The following is an 18,511-nucleotide window of genomic DNA, read 5'->3' as shown; positions in this document are numbered from 1 at the left end:
TGTAGCCAGGAGACCAGGATAGCTGGTTTCTGTGACAGCACATGGCGTCCACGCTTTCTTAATTGCAAGCCATAACTGGGAGTTTCATTGGATACACCCAACCTGCTGCAGCCAAGCACTGCCCTGTGCCTCAGGTGAGACCTGCCCTCCTGCTGTCTGCAGGGATTTCAGGATGGTGTGGCAGGGCTGGTCACACTCTGCTGGGAGCAGGGGGACACTTGTGTGTCCCTTGCTCTCTCCTGGAGCTCTTTGCATGAGAAACTAGAACAAGACCCCTGCCTCCTTTGGGTACAGTGACTAGCCTGACCCACTGGGATCACCTGTGCACACTTTATGTCAGAACTCATCAGGATCAGTTCGCAGAGAGCAAGTGCTCCTCCACAGCTGCACGTGGCTATTGGCTCTAGCCAGCCATCTTCTCCCTGAGCCCCATGAATGGCAGGAGCCCAGGATTCGAGGTGTGCAGCTGGTGATAGCATTTGGCACTTGGTAACTTGTCTGTTAACAATTACAACTGACAAAAGCCATTGGTAGTGTAAAGTCTCATGAGGAAGTGGTGCTGAGTGGGGCCGTTCTCAGGCTTGATGAAAGGCATGTACAAGGTAACTCTGTCTTGGTTTGGGGCTCCGAAACAGTGTCTGGTTTGGAGGGGGGCTTTGTTTCTTTGGAAAAATAGTCGATTATGAGTAATAAGCCAGTTGACTTGTGCCACTGTGTATAACACGGTCCTGTCCCAGGCAGCTGCTGTGTCCCTCCTGTCGCTGTGCTGCCTAAACGGCGACAGTACTGGGAGCCTCAGGACAGCACCGGCCCTTCCCGAGGGCAGTGCGGGTCCGGGCAGCCCGAGACCCCCGTCCTGTTCCTGGGGAGCTGGGGGGGGGCTCAGCGCCATCAGCGCTGCCGTCCATTAACACACCGGCACCGCTGCTGTGGGCAGCCCCGCTGACACCGGGCCGGGGCGGTGCTGCCGGCCGGGGGCTGCGGAGCTCCGGGGGGCTCTGTGCCCCAGCTCGGGCGGTGGGGGCTGTAGGGCCATGTGCCTGTGCTGACATGACAGACGGGCTGTGCCTGATGCTACTTCCCGAGCGGAGCGGCCGGCCGGGACCCCGGTGTCCGTGCGGAGGGGTCCGGCTGGCCACGGGGGCGGGGGCCTGGCTGCCCCTCGCAAAGATGGCGCTGCCCCCTCCCTCATGCGACGTGGCGCGCGCTGCCAGCTTCAATGATGGCGGCGGCGGCGTCAGGGGGGAGCCGGGACGGCCCCGCCCCCTGGGCTGGGCGGCGCGCGCGGTGCGCGGGCGCGGTGGCGCGCACGCGGCGGGGATGGTGGCGCGGGGGCTGCGCGCGCTGCGCGGGGCGCTGCGGGCCGGGCGGCGCCGCTTCAGCACGCGCCCCGCGCGCGCCCCCGCCACCGACTACCAGGTACCGCGCGGGACCGCGCGCCGGGCGGGCACGGGGCCGCGCCAGCGCTGGGGCTGCGGGGCCGCGCGGGGCGGCGACAACGCACCCCGTCCCCTCGTCCCCTCCTGACCCCCTCCGCCGCCCCCCGCGGCCCCCCCGCCTCACTGCCCTGCTGCTCGCCACCAGTCCCCGCTTTCTGCTCCGGTCATCCCGCAAAGCGCCGAGCCCCGTGGCAGCGGCGGGCGAGCCCGGCCTGCAGCGGTGATCGCGGCGTGTCCCGGCCGCACGCGGCTGCGCCGGATGCCGTGGGGATGGCGGCGGTGCCCGGCGGGGAGCGGTCCCGCTCGGCAGAGCTCAGCGCTCCCGGTGTCAGTGCCGCTGTCTGGGTGCAGTGTCCCCGCACTGGGGACACGGGTTGGTTTGGTGTCCCAACTGCTGGGTCCCCCCTGCAGCTCACGTCCCCTCGGCGCGGCTTTGGGGGGCTCGGTGACAATGGTACCCTCTCAGGTGTGCCGTGCCGTGCCGTGCAGGGCCAGCGTTGCTGCTTCATTAGCGCCGCTCATTAAACCCCAGCCCTGGAGCGCTGCCCGCTCCGGCCGGCGGCGACCTTGTCCCCGTGGGCAGCGCTGGGTGCCGGCCTGGCCCGTGCCGTGTCCCAGCGCGGGGCCAAGGGGCGCCTGGCGAGGGGCGGGTAACCCCTGCCCATAAGTAGCCCGGCCCCGTGACGGGATCTGGGGATCACATCCCGCGGCACCATGGCAGAGATGCTGCCCGCCTGGGTGACCAATGGCACCGCCGAGGGGACTGAGCCCGAAGGGGTGGGTCAGGGGGCAGCGGGCTCTGGGCAGAGCGGCCACAGGGCTGGTGTGTTGGGCACTATCCCGACTGTCCTGGGCGTCTTTCCAGGATGCAATCCGGATGCTCAACACCCTGCAGACCAATGCCAGCTACCTGGAGCAGGTGAAGCGGGAGCGTGGTGACCCCCAGGCCCAGCTGGAAGCCATGCAGGGCTTCTTGGAGAGGAGCGGGCTGAAGGTGAAGGGCTGATCCCCATCCTGTTCCCCCTGTCCTGGTGGCAGTGCCGCCATGCTTGGATGCCATGGGGGTCTCACAGGGTTGTTGAACTCTTACAGGTCAAGGACCTGGATCGATTGAACATCATCCACGTCACGGGGACGAAGGGCAAGGTGAGGCGGGCGGTGCTGTGGGGGGCTCAGGGCACTGCTGCTGTCTGTGGCTCTGTTTGCCCTGCTCTGGAACAGGGCTTTAACACAGCTCTCTCCTCAGGGCTCAGCATGCGCTTTCACTGAACGCATCCTCCGCAACTACGGGCTGAAGACAGGCTTTTACAGGTGGGCAGGGGGTCAGGAGGGTTTTGAAGGGCCAGTGGGGCTGTGCCTGACTCTGCCCCCTGCTCTGTACCCCCAGCTCCCCTCACCTGGTGCAGGTGCGCGAGCGGATCCGCATCAATGGGCAGCCCATCAGCAAGGACCTCTTCAACAAGTACTTCTGGCTGGTCTACAACCGCCTGGAGGAGACCAAGGTGGGGCAGCAGGGGCTGTGGGGTGCTCCCTCCCTTGGGTCCCCCACTCCCCTGCTCACCCTGCTCACCCTGCTCTGCCTGGCAGGACCCAGCACACGCCAGCATGCCGGCCTATTTCCGCTTCCTCACCATCATGGCCTTCCACGTCTTCCTGGAGGAGAAGGTCAGTGGTGGTGGCCTCCAGCTTGTGACAGAAATGTCAGGTTGGTGGGAACTTCAGGGAGGGGGGATTTGGGTCAGAATTTGTGTGGATCAGGCTGTCATGGCTGTAAATGGGTGCCAGATAGATGATGCCCCCACAAATAGGGATGTGCTCAGGTGTGGGTTTGGAAGGGCTGGTGGCAGGGACTTGTCTCCACCCACATCCCTGAAGCCATGGGGGCATTTCCTGCTGATGGCTCTGATGGCTCTGATGTCCCCGTGTCCCCAGGTGGACCTGGCAGTGGTGGAAGTTGGCATTGGTGGCACCTATGACTGCACCAACATCATCAGGTAGGAGCTGGCAGGGCCGAGCCTGTCCCCAGGGCTGCCAGGGCCTGATGTCCCCACAGTGCAGGGGGGAACAGCTGGGACACTGCCATGCTGCATTCCCAGGACACCAGTGGTGTGTGGGGTCTCCTCTCTGGGCATCGACCACACCAGCATCCTGGGGGACACCATGGAGAAGATCGCCTGGCAGAAGGGGGGCATTTTCAAGGTAGGGAGATCTGGTCTTCTGTCTCCTCTTGTGTTTTGGGGGTGTGTTCCCCCATGTCCCTGAGCACCCCCATATCCCTGAGCACCCCCATGTCCTCCCCAGCCCGGTGTCCCAGCATTCACCGTGGCGCAGCCGGAGCGGCCGCTGGAGGTGCTGAGGGAGCGAGCCCAGGAGCGCAAGGTGAGCTGCTGCTGGGGTGTGGATTGGGGGGTTCCCCATCCCATGGTGGGGGGCTCAGCCTGCTCTCCTCTCTTCAGTGTCCCCTGTACCTCTGCCCAGAGCTGGATGACTTTGAGGAGGGCTGCCAGGCGCTGGAGCTGGGGCTGGCGGGTGCCCACCAGCGCTCCAACGCCGCCCTGGCCCTACAGCTGGCACGGACGTGGCTGCAGCGCCGCGGCTGCCAGGGTAAGGCACGGGGATGGGGATGGGGATGGGGATGGGGCCAGACCCCACCAGGGCTCCTCAGGGATGCCTGTCCTGCCTAGGTCTGGGGGAGCTGAAGGAGGTGCCACCAAGCACAGAGCTGCTGGGGGGGCCAGTGCCACTGGCTCCTGCCTTCCGACTGACCGATGCCATGATCCAAGGTGCAGTATGGCCATGCCAGGACCCCCCCTCACTGTGTCACAGGGCATAGCGGGGCCATGCTGGACCCCATGCTGGAGGGCACAGCCCCACACTGGACCCCCACGGTGCTGGGGGTGGCATGGGGGTCCCAGCCATGCCCTGTGCTCCCCAGGCCTGCGGGACACAGAGTGGCTGGGCCGGACCCAGGTGCTGTCCCACGGCCCCGTGACCTGGTACCTGGATGGAGCTCACACCACCAGCAGCATCCAGGCCTGCGTGCGCTGGTTCCGCCAGGCCGCCCTCAGCCAGGACAAGCCCCATGAGTAAGGAGGGGGTGCAGAGGGGGGCACACCTTGCAGGGGGGTGGTGGTGCTGCTGCTGTAGTCCCCTGGGGGCACGGGCCACCTGCCCTTTCTCCCTGCAGTGGTTCTGAGGTGCGTGTGCTGCTCTTCAATGCCACAGGTGACCGGGACACGGCGGCGCTGCTCAAGCTGCTGGTGGTGAGGTTTTAGGGGGCACCGGGGGGGTCACTGTGCCCGGGTGCCTGGCTTCTCTACCGGTTCGGGGACCTGCTTTTTGCTGTGGGTGCAGGGAGCCACGAGGTGGAGCTGGCACCCTGTCTGTCTGTCTGTCCAGCCATCCTGCTGTCCCGAGGTGTATCCCACCTCAACCTGCAGGGGTCTTACAGTGCTGTGTGTGGGGAGGGACTTGGATCATCCCCTGTAACCCCACTGGTGTGGGACTGCCCCATTGGAAATCCTGTGGGTGGGTCCTGAGGGTTCCCACGGTGCTGATCCCTGCTGTCTCTGCAGCCCTGTCACTTTGACTACGCTGTCTTCTGCCCCAACTTCACAGAGGTGTCGGTGGCCAACAATGCAGGTGCGTGCTGAGGAGACAGGATCTCCCCCATCTTCCCCTTCTGCTCCCTCCCATCTCCCCCTGCAATCCCTGACTGTTCTCTCCATCCCTCCCAGACCAGCAGAACTTCAACGTGACGCTGGAGAACGCGCTGACGCGCTGCCTGGAGAACCAGCGGACGTGGACGAGGCTCCTGGAGGAGAAAGTGGGGCAGGACCCCTGGCTGCCCTCCCCACTGCGGGTGGGGGGGCTGCTGCAGCCGGCCCCCGCCCGGGGCTCCCTGCTGCTGGTGCCCCCAGCGCCACGACCCCTCAACTCCCCGGCGCTGGTGTTCCCGTGCCTGGCGCAGGCGCTGCGGTGGGTGGCGCAGGGCCGGGACCCCCAGCTGGCCGCCCCCACGGCCTCGGGGGCTCACCCGCACCCCGCGGCCAGCAGCGGGGCCGTGCTGCTGCGGGAGGCGGCGGCCGTGCGCGTCCTGGTCACCGGCAGCCTGCACCTGGTGGGGGGAGCGCTGCGGCTGCTGGAGCCCGCCCTGTCGCAGTGACGGGCGCCTCTGTTTACATGAAGCACCAGTGTAGCCCCCGGTGATGCTCAGAGGCGTCTGGAGGGGGATGTGGGGCTCCCCCACCCCATCCTGGCTTGGCTGTTTTCACCCCAGTGCCTTCTGCCTGTGCCCTTCCCGGGACACTGTCCGTGGGGGGATGCTCCTGGTCTCCATCCCCGCCCTAGTCAGACTGACTGGGGGGACCCCCAGGCTTTGGGGGGCTGCCCCAGGCTGTCATGAGCTCCAGTGCCTGGTAGGTGGGAGCCTCACGCTCAAGTGGCAAGGCTCAGCGTCAGGGCGCAATTAATTTAACATAGGGAAGGTTTTTATTATTATTGATAAGAGTTTGTAACTTGGACGGGGAGCTGGGGGGAGTGGTGGGTTCTGCCCATCGTCCTGTGGGAGGGCAGCAGCCTTGCACCATCCTCCACAAATAAACCTCTTGCTGCTCCCACTGGTGCCTGCTGCCTTCCTGGGGGGAGGCAGGAGGGGCACGGGGGTCACCCCAAGTGCTGGGGCATGTCCAGGGGGCACCCACTTCTCCTTCCCCCCCCATTTGATGGGGAGCCTTGTGGGAGCTTTTGGCAATAGCTGCTCTTTCTGCCTCCCCACTGCAGCGGGGGAGCCCAGGGGGGTTGCAGGGTGCCCCCCCCCGGGTGTGGGCTGCCCTCAGGGGGCCAAAGCATTCACTGAATGAGTAATGGAGGCCCCCTCTGGGCTCGGCCTGAGATTTGGGGCGAAAAATCAGCTTAATGGCACCGGGCTGGCTCCCCAAGTCCGTTGGCCGGGGGCTGTGCGGGCTCGGGGGGGCCCGGGGGCGTCAGGCCATGCTGCTGGTGGAGCAGGGGGTGCTCTGGGTGCTGCCAATGCTGTGGTTGGTGCTGCTGCTCTCCGAGGCTGGCGCCGTGCTGGAAACCGGCTGCAGTTTGGAGATGGGACCTGGCTCACACCGCCCGCCACGGGAACACCAAGGGGAAACCACACTCAGGACCAACAGCGGTGGCCTTGGCTGAGCCCCAGGGACCCTCCAGCCCTCGTGGGTCACTCCCCAGCTGAGCCCTGAGCCCCTGGGATGGAGATGAGCATGAGACACCAGGCAGGAGGGAGGGCAGATGGCACAGGGGACCCTGAGGAGCTGTAGGCACATGGAGCAGGGTTATTCCTCTCTAGCACTGTACACACGAGGGCAATGGAGCAGCCTGATCTCTGACTCAGCTAGGGGACTTTGGCCAGGAGGAAAAAATGGGCAACCCAGCAAGAGACACGCAGGGGGCCCCCCCATCCCACCACGGGGGTCCCCAGGGTGCTGGATACTCACGGGTGTGCGAGTAGATGTACCAGAGCACGGCAGTGAGGAGCGCCCCGATGAGGAAGGCGCCGAAGGTGATGCCCAGGACAGCGCCCAGCCCCAGCCCACGGTCTGTGGGAGGACGAGGCTGTCAGCACTGGCAGAGTCCCTCTCCCCCTCCATTCCCATCCTGACCACCTTCCTGCCCTGAACTCACAGTTGAGCGGCCGCCAGGCATCCTTCACTCTCACCTCCAGCACCTTCTCGAAGATGGTGTCATTCTGTGGAGTGGAGGTTGGGGTGAGAGGGGGGAGATGTGCACCCCCAGGCTCTGCAGGCCAGGGAATGCTGCTCCATCATGGATGTGCTCCATCACCCAAACAGCGCGGGACAAACCCATCAGGCTGCAATGGGGACCAGCCTGGTGGCATCCCATGGTGGCAAGGGGGTCACACTGACCTGCAGGCCGGCCTTGCACCGCAGGAATGCGGAGAAGGGGATGTGGCCGCCCTCAGGAACGCTGTAGGTGAAGCGGAAGCGCCAGACCTTCCTGCCGTGGCTGCTGGGGGGCCCGTCCAGCACAGCCACCCCTGCTCCCCGCGCCTGCCCGCCCTGCACCAGCAGCACCGGCTCCCGCTCCGAGGCCACCAGCCAGCACTCCTTCAGCTGCAGGTCGGCCGGGTGATCCATCCACCGCATGGACGCCTGCAGGGGTGGGAACGGGGCACATTGTCAGGGTCGGTGCCCCAGGCAGGGCTGAGTGCCCCAGCCGGGCTCTGGATGGTGGCAGTACCTGCACAAAGGCCTCCTTGTTGATCTCCAGCTCCGTCTGCGGCGCCTTGAAGTCGGCGGTGGGGAAAAGGCGCAGGAAGAGCTCCCGTGGGATCTCGCACTGGAAACCCACCTGCAAGAGGGGAGCAGCACTCAGGGGGCAGCCAGCACCTGTGAGAACACAGGGCATTCCTCTGGCTGCCCTGGATGGCTCCAGACCCTTGCAGGGGGCTCAGAGACTTTGGCACAAAGACACCTGTGCCTTCGGTTTTAACCCATGGAAACAATCACCAACTTTGTTTGAGGAGTTACAAGCCACAAGAGTTTGAGTAGAATGATAGTTAACTTGTCACAGGGTGAAAAAGTAGAATTTTGGGGGTTTTAGAATGGGGATTCAAGAGGCAAGATGGAAGAATCTGGGTGTGCGCTGTCTTTCTTCTTGTTGGCCTCCATCTTCTGCTGTGGTGGTGGCACTTTTGGATTGGTTTAGAGTAGAGACAGACTGTCTAACATAGGTGATAGGTATTGGAAAATTATTGTAAATAAAGCACACGTAGTTTCTAGTATAAAACCCTAACACCACCCCAAGGGCAGGGACTGTGCCTGGACAGATCTCAGCAGGTCAGAGAAAGAATGTGATAGATAAGAGAAAATAAACCTTGAAAACCAACTTCTTTGGTCTCGGGGCTGGTAAAAAAGACTTTAACACCTCAGGAGCCATTCCAGCAACACAAAACCCGAGAAGCACCCAGCTGGCAGTGCCATCTGCACCTTCTCCCACCCCTGGACATGCTGGGAAAGCCGGGCCTTACCCGCACGCTCCGGAGCACGGCGTCCTTGGCCAGGCTGAGGATGAGCTGTGAGAAGGGAGAGGGCTGGGTCAGTCAGGTGGTACCCAGGGATGGGATAATGGGATGGGATAATGGGATGGGATAATGGGATGGGATAATGGGATGGTCCCACCCACACACTCCCCCTCCATCTCAGCCCTGCTGCACTATGATGTTTCCAGCCATGCAAAGCAAGGAGGTCCTGGTGGAGACGCCCCTGCCCCTTCATGGGCCATCAGTGGGGCTGGAGGCAACACCCCCAGCTGGCCCCCCTCTCACCTCATTGTTGGCATAGCCCCTGCCCTCCAGCGAGGTGCCACAGTGGCTGAGGGGGCTCTTCAGCATGAAGTGGGTGGCATTTTTCTCTGCCTGGCAGCGGATGTCCCTCAGGGTGATGTTCACCACGTCCTTGATGGGCTGGGAGGGAAGCACACTGTGGTCACGCACTGACAGGGGACAGCCCTGTGCCAGCCACCCCAAGCACCCAGAGGAAAATGAAACTTCTGAGTGATTTTGGAGGACATTGGCACCCCTCTCCACCCCCTCACCTCCAGATAGGACCTGATGATGACAATCTCCATGGTTTCATCTGTGCACTTCCAGGGCTTGAGCGTGCGCAGCACCTGGTGGGGCAGGTCTGGGGGCTGTGTGATGACCATGGGGGTGGTGCTCACGGGCGTCTCGACCATCCCTGCAGGACAGGGACATGGGGGGGGGCTGAGTGGGAGTGCTGGAACCCCCATCCCACCCAGCCCTGGGCTGCTGGGGCCTCACCGTGCTCGTGAATCTGCAGGCTGATGTGGGTGCTGGCAGGGATGGCAGAGTAGGAGGCAATGACACTGTAGTTCTTCTCAAAGGCCTCAGCAATGAGGCCCTGCTCTGTGTCAGGCAGGGAGTTCCCAGGGATCAACATGGAGAAAAGGGGCATCTTGTAACTCCCAGAGACCTGCAGTGAGGGGGAAAGGGGGGAACACAGAGGGGCTGAGTGGAGACAGGGACAGCTGGGGGTGCACAAGGCAGGGTCCATCCCATAATCAGGGCTTGCAGCAAGGGGGCTGCACCTTGCCCATGTCTAATGTCTGCAGGTGCCCTCCTGCCACCTTTCCATGGCACCAGCATCTCCTGGGCACCTGGCAGAGCCCTCGGTGGGGGTGGTGGGAAACACAAGCTCCTCTCAGCCTACCAGTAACTGGATGTTGCACTCTGCGGAGAGGAACCAGGTGAAGTTGGCCTTGCTCTGCAGGATGAGGATCTGGTTGCCAGCAGAGTTCGGAGAACAGCTCAGAGACAGGTTCACCCTTGTGATGGAGGAGCTGCAAAAGCACAAGACCCCCATTCTCAGCATTCCCTACCAACCCATCCCACATCCAGCTCAGGATGTGGGGCTCTGCCTTGGGGAAGCCCAGCACCTTCCCAAGCATCTTCAGGCAAATCCCCCTGCCTGTCCCACTGCTGGCACTGTGGTACCTGGGCTCTGACTGCAGATGGATGATGTGGGCAGCCCTGGTGCTCTGGGCGTCACTGCGTGAGCAGCTCTTCACCCCGTGGAAGAAGACCTCAGCCTCAAGGTGCGGAATGGCATTGAAGTTCTCCTGGGGAACGCACTCTGGGGGGCTGTGGGCATCTGTGTGGGTGGCAGGGTGATCAACACTGGGCTCAGTGTGGGGACATGCCCAGGGCCAGGGGCATCAGTCCCCGTGGCACCTCCCAGGGAAGGTGCCCCAGGAGGTTCTCACCCCTCTGGAACAGGGAGACTGTTCCTGCCCATCCAGCCCCCCAGTGCTATTCCCCAGTCCCACACACCTTCCCCCAGGTGCAGCTGGAGCCTGCGGGGGTCCTGCAGCTCACTGTAGGACGTGATGCCCCCATAGGCAGCCAGAGCCCAGGCCAGCAGCTGCTCCTCGCTGGAGACGATGGGTGGCTCAAGGTTTGGTGCTCTGATGGTGCTCTCTGGGATGAGGTGGGCGTCCTGTGAGGCAAGTGACAGCCTGAGCCGGGGTGAGGAGCAAGGTGCATCCCTCCCTTACACAGGCTGGCATGGGGAAAGCAAGGAAAACCTTAAACCTTTCCCCTCCATGAACCTAAACCAGGTGAGTGTTCTGGAGCCTGGGCTGGGGGTCACCCTGGATGAGTGGGGGTTTTTGGGGCCGTGAGCTGGGAGCAGCGAGAGCGGCTGGAGGCACAGGGAGGGCTCAGCCCACTTTATTATTAGCCACAAACAAAGCAGGAGGTTTATTTTGCTAACAAAGCGCCCGACCCCGGCTCAGCTCGCTGGAGCCAAACCCCATCCCTGACCTTCCTCCCGCCGGCCGGAGGAAATGGGAGCTTTTTCCAGCCCTGTGCGTCATTCCCTGCCTGGCCAGCGCAGCGCTCAGCGAGCCAGCAATGCCGGGAGCGTGCCCTCCTCCCTGGGGCACCACAGGCACCATGGATGGTGATCAGAGGGACCACCAGTGACCCCTTAAATATCCCCATGGGGGGCCCGGGCCCTGCTGCCCCCCCTGGGTTGTTCCTTTCGTGGGGCTGTGGCACTCACGGTGCGGAGGATCAGGTTGGAGCACGGGGAGGTGATCCTGGCAGGGCAGCGGCTGCAGAGGAGGATCAGCACTGCTGGGCGGCTGCAGGCACCGGCTCCTGGGGTCACTGTCACCGTCAGAGGGACAGGAGAGGCCTGGGGGGGAGGAGGAGAGCGTCACCGCTGCGGCCACCAAGCCCCAGCTGCTGTCACCTCCCTGGCTGTCCCTGGAGCCAGAGGGAGCAGGGAGAGCCCTGAGATGAGCCGTGGCTGGGTTTAGGGGCCGGGATACCGTGTGTACCTACACCAGCAGGGCAAACACGCCCTGGCTCCCCCAAGCAAGGGACCAGCGGGATGCCCACCTGGAAGATGGTGTCATCCCCACACTGTGTCCAGGACACCCCACATAGTGAGGTCTGGGCACCCCATTCTCAGGGACCGGGGCATCCTTGAACTAGAGACTAAGCAATCTCTGCACTGGGTGTGAGAATCACCCCACTGTGGGCTGGGGTATCCCCACACTGAGGACTGGAGCATCCCCACCCCGAGCACCAGAGCATCCTCACTGTAGGTACTGGGGTGTCTCCCACTGAAGGCTGGAGAATCCCCACCCTGGGCCCTGGGACATCCCCCGGGCAGGTTTCCCAGCCCCATCCCAGCGCTGTGCAGCCGCTGCAGGCTCAGGTGTGTCCGTGCTGCAGTGCAGGGGTGCCTGGGCACAGGGGTGGCACACAGCACTCCTCGTGGCCAGCACTGCCTGCTGGCCTCTAGCCGGAAATCCGGATGGGGAAGTCAAAACTCCAGGCGCTAAGTTTGGCAACTGCTGCCTGGAAAACGGCTCGCAAAGCTCCGAGCAGAGAGAGAGGAGAGGGAAAACCAGCCGGGGACGGGCGGGGGGAGGCTGCTGCACAGGGCTAGCGGGATGATGCCGTGGGCATCCCGGCCTCCTGGCCGTGGCCCCGTGGTCAGCGTGGGTGGCCAGGGACCCCGGGTGGCCCCGAGTGTCGGGGAGGAGCTGGCGGCTGTTTTTCCTGCCGCGTGTTTTGTGGCGCTCCATTGTTTGGCTGCGCGAGTGGCGGGAGCCTCGGCGCTCCCCGCCGCCGCCTTTCGGGTTATTTTTTTTTTCTTTTTCTTCTCCTTTTTTTTTTTTTTTTTCTTTTTTTTTTTTTTTTTTTTCCATCGTGGGGATCTGCTTATAGAAAGCGGCTTCCAGTAATTCTTCTATAAGTGGAGCCGCGTCCCTGCCCAGCTTCCCCCGTGCGCCGCGGGGCTCAGCGCCGCAGCCGTGACATCAGTGCGTGTCCCCTGCCGCCGCTGGTGACAACCCTGGGGCACCCCGGCCCTGGCGCTCCTCCAGGATGCCAAGGGCAGGTTACACCGGGCTGGGCCAGAGGGTCCTTGCAGAACCGACCCTCCCCAGCGCCTCGTGGTCTGGCTCCCCCTCCGCTCCAAAAGCAGAACTGGGAGAGCTGGGAGGTGGCAGCGAGGGGGGAGTGTGGCGCCAGGGCTGGGCCAAAATCGGGTGCTGGGCCCCAGCCAGCGTGAGGGAAGCCTGTCTGTCCTGCAGAGCTGCCATGCAAACCCGTGAGCTGGTGCAAACCCACCCAGCAGTGCCAGCCAGTGCCAGCGCCGGCCCTGGCACCACCCTTGCCCCAAAGCACCCTCAGTGTGGTTATCACCCCAGCTTTGGCAGACAGGTTTCTGCTTGCTTGAACACCTTAAAATTATGTGCCTCCTTCATCCCTCCACTCTTTCCTCCATCCCTCCCTTCATTCCTCTTTTCATGTTCTCCTCCATCTCTTCCTCCATTCTATCTTCCATCCCTCCCTGCCTTCCACTTTCCATCCATCCATCCATCCATCCATCCATCCATCCATCCATCCATCCATCCCTCTCTCTGCCCAGCTTCCGAGCCAGAGCCAGAGCCAGGCCACCTTCCCAGGGAAATGGAGGGTCCTCAGGTGTTCAGCACAGCAATATCTGCCTTGGCATCATGGGCTATTAGAGAATTTGCCTCTAAAGTCTTTAAATTCCCATCAGGGGCAGAGATGCCCAAGGCTGTGCTTGGAGGAGAAGCTGGGACAAGGTGCCATGGAGGAATTTAATCCACTGCTCCTTAATTAGAGGAAGGTTTTCACAGCTGGGACACCCTGTGCTGAGGGTGGTGACAGGATGGCAGTGCTGTGGTGACAGTGTGAAGCACAGTGTAAGAAATTCTGCGGGGATGCTCTGGGACCCCTCATGCTCACCTTGGACCACTTGACGCTGAGCACATGGACCTCATGGTCGGTGCCCACGGAGCTGTTGCTGACACAGCCCCGGGGCACCGTGCCGGTGGCATAGGAGAGGGTGATGGGTGGCTCTGCTGTCACGGGCTGCAGGTCACAGCCCTCGGCTCTCCCGGGATCTGGGTGGAAAACAAGAGACCGTCAGTCCCGGCCGCACGGATGCGGGGTGACACAGCGCGGGGGGACGCGGTGCAGGAGGGGCTGAATCCCTGCCAGCACCGGCACTGCCCCCTCACCGTCAGCCCCAGCCCGGCGTCAGCACAGCCCCCCCGGGACCATCGGCTACGTGTCCGCCCCCGCCAGCCCCTCCGCAACCCCGCTAATGACCCTGGGATCCGGGCTGGAAAAATCCGCTGTCCCCGCTCGGCACTGCCCGTGCCAGAACTCGCACCCAGCCGCCCCCAGGGCCGGGCGGCGGCGGAAGCCCCCCCGCATTCCCCGGGCGCAGGAAAGGGGGGAGCGCAGGTATGGCAATGGCTGTGAAGCTCATCCATCCTCCCGGCGTGAGCTCTGCCCAGCCCACAGCCCCCGGCGGCGTGCGGCGAGCGGGGCCGGCCGGCGGCTGCCAAGGGAAATCCTGAGCGCAAACAGCCATTTGAAGGCCCGATCCTGTAAATCCCCACGTGCCTCGACAGTTTCCTCTCTGCCTCAGGCAGCCCTGCTGCTGTGGCCGGGCTGTCCTTAACTTGGCCCCGAGGAGCGGTCTGCATCCATGGGGGCTCTGTTCCAGGGGGCTGGGAAGGACAGACCCCCATGGTCACAGCTGGGCTTTCTATGGGGACACAGTGCCCGGGATGCTGTGTTTCCTTTGGAGATATTCACTGAGTTGAATCCCTTCCCACTCCAACATTTCCCATCCCTGGTGCCTCCAGCCAATGCACCAAGAGGTGACTGGACCAAACTCACCAGCCACCCCTATCAGGAGTGGGGCTAGACGGTTATGTCAATTATGTCACAGACATCTTTCATGAAAAATCCTTTCCTTAAGATTTTTCCTCCTGAGAAGCTGAGAAGCCTCAGGAACAACATGTAAATAATGATTATCTGCTGCTGGGGAATGCAACAGGTAAATCTTTGATTGGCCCATGTTAGTTGTTTTTAATTAATGGCCAGTCACAGTCAGCTGACTCAGACTCTGTCCGAGCTACAAGCCTTTGTTATCATTCCTTCTTTTTCTATTCTTAGCCAGCCTTCTGATTAAATAATTTCTTCTATTCTTTTAGTATAGTTTTAATTTATTCTATATCATAAAATAATAAATCAAGCCTTCTGAAACATGGAGTCGGATCCTCGTCTCTTCCCCCATCCTCAGACCCTGTGAGCAGAGTCACAGTGTGATGCTCCAGCTCATCCAGTTTTTGGGATGCAGCAACAGGCATCAACAATTCTGTCCCATCACGGTGTCCCTGACCCGCGTCTCCCCGCTGGGGCGGCCCGGTGGCGGCGGCGGGGTCACGGCTCAGACCCCCGGTGACGCCGCCGTGGGCTCGCCAATTGTCCGGTGCTTCCTCCCCCCCGCGCGGCCGCAGCATCGGGAGGAAGATAAACAGCGGCTTATCTGGGCGCCGCAGGCCGCGTCCCTCTTCCCTTCCACTCCTGCCCCGACGGCACCGGGCACGGGCAGGGCACGGGCAGGGCAGGGGCAGCCGTGGCTCCCGGGGCAGCATCGTCCCGCCGGGAGCGCAGGCAGGGCCGGGGGCCGCGGCCGGGATCGCCCCCGGCAGGGCAGGGATGCCAGCCGAGGGGATGGTGCCAGGCGGGCACTGTCTGTCTGTCCCTGGGGAAGGCTCCAGCATTATGTCAGGATCAGATAAGGGGGCTCAGCTGGGCCGCCGGGGCGATCAGATAAGGGCACTGTTATTTTTGTACTCCAGGAAAGGGAAAAAAAATTAAAAGGAAGAAAGAAAGAAAATCTACTTTATGTTTTTCCAACCCGCATTCTCCCTTGCTTTGGTGCTGCTGAGATCAAGGAGCAGGGGTGGTCCCACTGTGGCTCCCCCATGGGTCAGGGGCTGGGGGGCAAATTCCTGGGGTTTGGGAGCAGAGAGCAAAGCTGGGGTGTGGGGTGCAGGGCAAGGGTGGCTCTGGCAGTGCAGGATGCCCATGGGATGGGCAGCACCACTTTGGCATCCTTGCATCTGGCAGTGTTGCCTTGGTACTTGTGTAATGATCCAGGACAGGAATGGGGATGGATCCTGCACTGAGAGGGGATTGGCATCCTCTGAGCCACCACTGGCTCTTGGACCATGCTGAGGTGGCACTGGGGGGTGGATGATGGGGTGGATGGGTCCAGGCTTCGGACCTGACACAAACCACATCATTCCTGCCCCTCTCTGAGTCAGACAGGTGCCAAGAAGCCTCTCCCCAGAGATGGGAGGGGTGGCCCAGCCCCATGCTCACCCCATGGGGAGCAGTCCTGGCCCCTGTCAAGGGGGGCACAAAGTCCCCCCACCTCTGGATTCTGGATGTGTCTGTGAGACACCCTGACACTGCACCCACCAAGAGCACCCCAGAACAACATCACTGTCCCCACCATGGACATCCCAGTCCCACATCACTGTGCCCACCATGGACATCCCAGTCCCACAGCACTGTGCCCACGGCTATGGGACACTCAGTTCCACGGCACTATGGGCTCCCAGCCCCAGAGGATCCTGTGAGGAAGAAGCAGCCACTGGTGAGGATGAGGTGAGTAGCACAGGTAGACAGGGTGGGGACCGTGTGTCACAGGTACCCAGGACATGGAGCATGTAGCACAGACACTCAGGATGGCACAACTGCACAGGACAGCGACAATATGGCCCAGTCATACAGGATGGGGTCCATACACCACAGCTGCATCCCTTAGGGGTGGTATGGTCAGAGGAGATGGTCTGTAGTATGGCAGAGTGACACAGGGACCATACAGACACATCCAATAGGGACTGTATGGCTCCATTGCAGAGCACAGGGACTGTGTGCCACAGCTACATTGGATGGAAATCATACAGCACAGATAAACAGGACAGGGACCACAGAAACACACACTCAGGGTGGGGACCATATGGCACAGCTGTGTAGGACTCAGGCCTTACAGCACAGACCTGTTAGGGCATGTATGGCACAGCCATATAGGGTGGAGACTGTTGGGGGTGAATATAAAGGTCATGGGCACATGGCACTGCTACATAGGACACAGGGGACATTGCACAGCTGTGTGGGATGAGGACCAGATGGCACAGCTGTGTGGTATAGCGACTGTACAGCACAGACAGGGAGGATAAGGCCTCTGTGGCACAACAACAGAGGAGGAGGAGCATGTGGTTATAGGATGGGGACTGTACAAGAAAGTGGCAGAGGACACAAACCTTACTGTGCATCTACATAGGACAGGGGCACCGTGGCACTGCCCTAGGGCAGGGACAGTGGCACAGCTATAGGATGGGCACCCAGCCTCACAATTACACAGGACACAGGAGTTACAGTACATCTACAAGGATGGAAACTGTATGGCACAACTACAGGGGACATGGCACAGCCTCACTGCACAGAGACTGTCTGGCACAGCCACCAGACAGGGCTGTGATATAAGAGAGTGGGCACCAAGCCTGGCAGCGGGGCCACCCCAGCACCACCCATGAGCAGTGACCCCCAGGGTGACCAGGAGGGACCAACCCAGCTGGGACACTCAGTGCTGCTGGCCCCAGCCTCTCTGGCCTGCTGCTGCCTCCCCAGCTCCCTTCCCCTTGCCACAGGCAATGTCCCTGGGTCCCCCAGCTCTCTGTCCCCCAACTCCATCAGCACTGGGGTCCCTCCCTGAAATCCCCCTGTGGCTTTGCAGGGATCTCGGGGTGGCTCTGACTGCTCCGGAGGTGTCTAAGCCGCCAGCTCCCATTTGAGGTTTTAAGGGCTTTTCCCATTTCTCATCCCCGTCTCCTGCTCAACCCCTCCGTACTCCGGGGTGATGGGGACCAAAGCCCCCCCAGAGCCCCCGTGTGCCACCGTCTGGGTCAGGACTCAGCCGCGGCGCCTTCAACACGTCCCACGCCCAGTGATGCAGCCGGGATTTGGGGGTCCCAGGGAGCGGCAGGGCTGTGCTGTGTTCCGGGAATCGGGGTGGGTTCGTCCCGTCCCACACGGACCCAAAACCTCCTCTCCCGGGGGTTCCCGGGGGTGACAATCTGTGCCTGTGCGGGCACCGCCGGGACCCCTTTGGCCCGATCCGGAGTCCCCGCTGTCCCGTCCCGCTGTCCCGTCCCGCTCTCCCGTTCCCGGTGTCCCGTCCCGCGGCTCTCATCCCCGGGCTGCGGCTCCCCGGTGCCCCCGTCCCCACTCACCCGGGCGGCCGAGCAGCGCCAGCAGCAGCGGCAGGAGCGGGACGGAGCGGGGGCCCATGTCCGCTGCGGCCGCTCCCCGGGAGCCAGCGCCGAGTGCGGGCGGCGGCAGCGGCAGGAAACCGACTCCCTTCGGAGGAGGGTCCGCGGCGGAGGAAATGCCGCTGGCGGCGCTGGGGCCGGGCCGGCGGGGCCGGGGGGGCGGAGAGGATGGACCCCCCCTCCCCCGGAGGCGCCGTGCCTCAGTTTCCCTGCAGGCTGCGCCTCCGGAGGGGCAGGGGGAGGGCACCGGTACCCGGGCCAGGTGCCCCCAGGGCTGGCATTAATGAGTGGAGGGTTGGACACAGGGGTTCTGGTGGGGTGCACCCACACAAATTATTCCCGAGCTGCCCCACCCAGGCCATGGGGAAGGGGCTGTCCCCGATATTCAGCCCCCCCTGGCCCAGCCAGCGCCCTGGCACGGCCACAGGGCTCAGGCTGGGGGCTGCCCCATGGATGCCCAGGCTGGTGGGCAGCTGGAAGCCCCCGAGCACTGCTGCCTGCCCTGCTTGTACCCCTGGCCAGGGCACAGCTGAGGCTGCCCTGACACCCCCACATGGCAGGGGGGCTGGGGGTCAGGAGATCCCGTGGGACAAGGGGGCAGGGGGAGGGAGTCACGGGCAAGGGGGTCACAGCTGGGCACGGCCGAAGGGGCACCAGGGACCCCCTTGTGCACTCCTGCCCCATTCCTCCCCACACCTGTGCTGGCCCAGGTGGGAACCCTCACACAGCGATCAGTGGGGCTGGGACCCTCACGCCGGGGGTGGGCGCGGGTCCCCGGGGTGGGGTCGCTTCATGGTTCAGGGGCATGGGGACAGAATGGAAACGTGCCAGGGAAGTCAGCGACGGCTGTCCCCAGCAGC

General features: G+C 62.9%; 2 protein-coding genes across 4 annotated transcripts; one reads left to right on the top strand and one right to left on the bottom strand.

Moving 5' to 3' along the window:
* Positions 1-1,322: 1,322 nt before the first annotated feature.
* On the top strand, positions 1,323-6,058 carry FPGS (folylpolyglutamate synthase). 2 transcript variants are annotated; one of them, XM_059486545.1, is made up of 15 exons: positions 1,323-1,419; positions 2,305-2,433; positions 2,532-2,585; positions 2,686-2,750; positions 2,827-2,941; positions 3,027-3,104; positions 3,372-3,433; positions 3,536-3,638; positions 3,741-3,818; positions 3,896-4,043; positions 4,124-4,222; positions 4,375-4,525; positions 4,627-4,702; positions 5,015-5,081; positions 5,177-6,058. In XM_059486545.1, the coding sequence occupies exons 2-15, from the start codon at positions 2,317-2,319 to the stop codon at positions 5,602-5,604; spliced, it is 1,641 nt and encodes a 546-aa protein (XP_059342528.1). In that variant the 5' UTR covers positions 1,323-1,419; positions 2,305-2,316; the 3' UTR covers positions 5,605-6,058. The 2 variants fall into 2 exon arrangements, with proteins under 2 accessions (XP_059342528.1, XP_059342527.1); XM_059486544.1 differs by lacking the exon at positions 1,323-1,419 and adding an exon at positions 2,146-2,216.
* ENG (endoglin) lies at positions 5,912-17,722 on the bottom strand. Of its 2 annotated transcripts, none has more exons than XM_059486540.1 (15): positions 17,613-17,722; positions 13,258-13,415; positions 11,030-11,164; positions 10,297-10,462; positions 9,961-10,117; positions 9,677-9,806; positions 9,268-9,439; positions 9,042-9,184; positions 8,773-8,910; positions 8,476-8,520; positions 7,686-7,796; positions 7,352-7,597; positions 7,110-7,173; positions 6,923-7,024; positions 5,912-6,543 (listed from the first exon to the last, which is right to left on the bottom strand). In XM_059486540.1, the coding sequence occupies exons 1-15, from the start codon at positions 17,668-17,670 to the stop codon at positions 6,425-6,427; spliced, it is 1,944 nt and encodes a 647-aa protein (XP_059342523.1). In that variant the 5' UTR covers positions 17,671-17,722; the 3' UTR covers positions 5,912-6,424. The 2 variants fall into 2 exon arrangements, with proteins under 2 accessions (XP_059342523.1, XP_059342526.1); XM_059486543.1 differs by having other exon boundaries at positions 6,471-6,671.
* Positions 17,723-18,511: the final 789 nt, after the last annotated feature.

This window comes from Ammospiza nelsoni, chromosome 20, assembly GCF_027579445.1.
Source record: "Ammospiza nelsoni isolate bAmmNel1 chromosome 20, bAmmNel1.pri, whole genome shotgun sequence".
In the NCBI taxonomy this organism is placed as follows: Eukaryota; Metazoa; Chordata; class Aves; order Passeriformes; family Passerellidae; genus Ammospiza; species Ammospiza nelsoni.
This window is presented reverse-complemented; position numbering and strand designations above follow the sequence as displayed.

What these genes read in the sequence shown, in the direction of transcription:
- ENG (XM_059486540.1), bottom strand. Translation starts at nt 17,670, where the DNA reads ATGGGCCCCCGCTCCGTCCCGCTCCTGCCGCTGCTGCTGGCGCTGCTC. An exon ending in CCAGCTGCACCTGGGGGAAG is followed by an intron (nt 10,118 to 10,296) that starts GTGTGTGGGACT and finishes CCACCCACACAG; the next exon opens with ATGCCCACAGCCCCCCAGAG. An exon ending in TGCCTGGCGGCCGCTCAACT is followed by an intron (nt 7,025 to 7,109) that starts GTGAGTTCAGGG and finishes GTCCTCCCACAG; the next exon opens with ACCGTGGGCTGGGGCTGGGC.
- FPGS (XM_059486544.1), top strand. Translation starts at nt 2,154, where the DNA reads ATGGCAGAGATGCTGCCCGCCTGGGTGACCAATGGCACCGCCGAGGGG. An exon ending in TCACGGGGACGAAGGGCAAG is followed by an intron (nt 2,586 to 2,685) that starts GTGAGGCGGGCG and finishes CTCTCTCCTCAG; the next exon opens with GGCTCAGCATGCGCTTTCAC. An exon ending in GCAGCGCCGCGGCTGCCAGG is followed by an intron (nt 4,044 to 4,123) that starts GTAAGGCACGGG and finishes TGTCCTGCCTAG; the next exon opens with GTCTGGGGGAGCTGAAGGAG.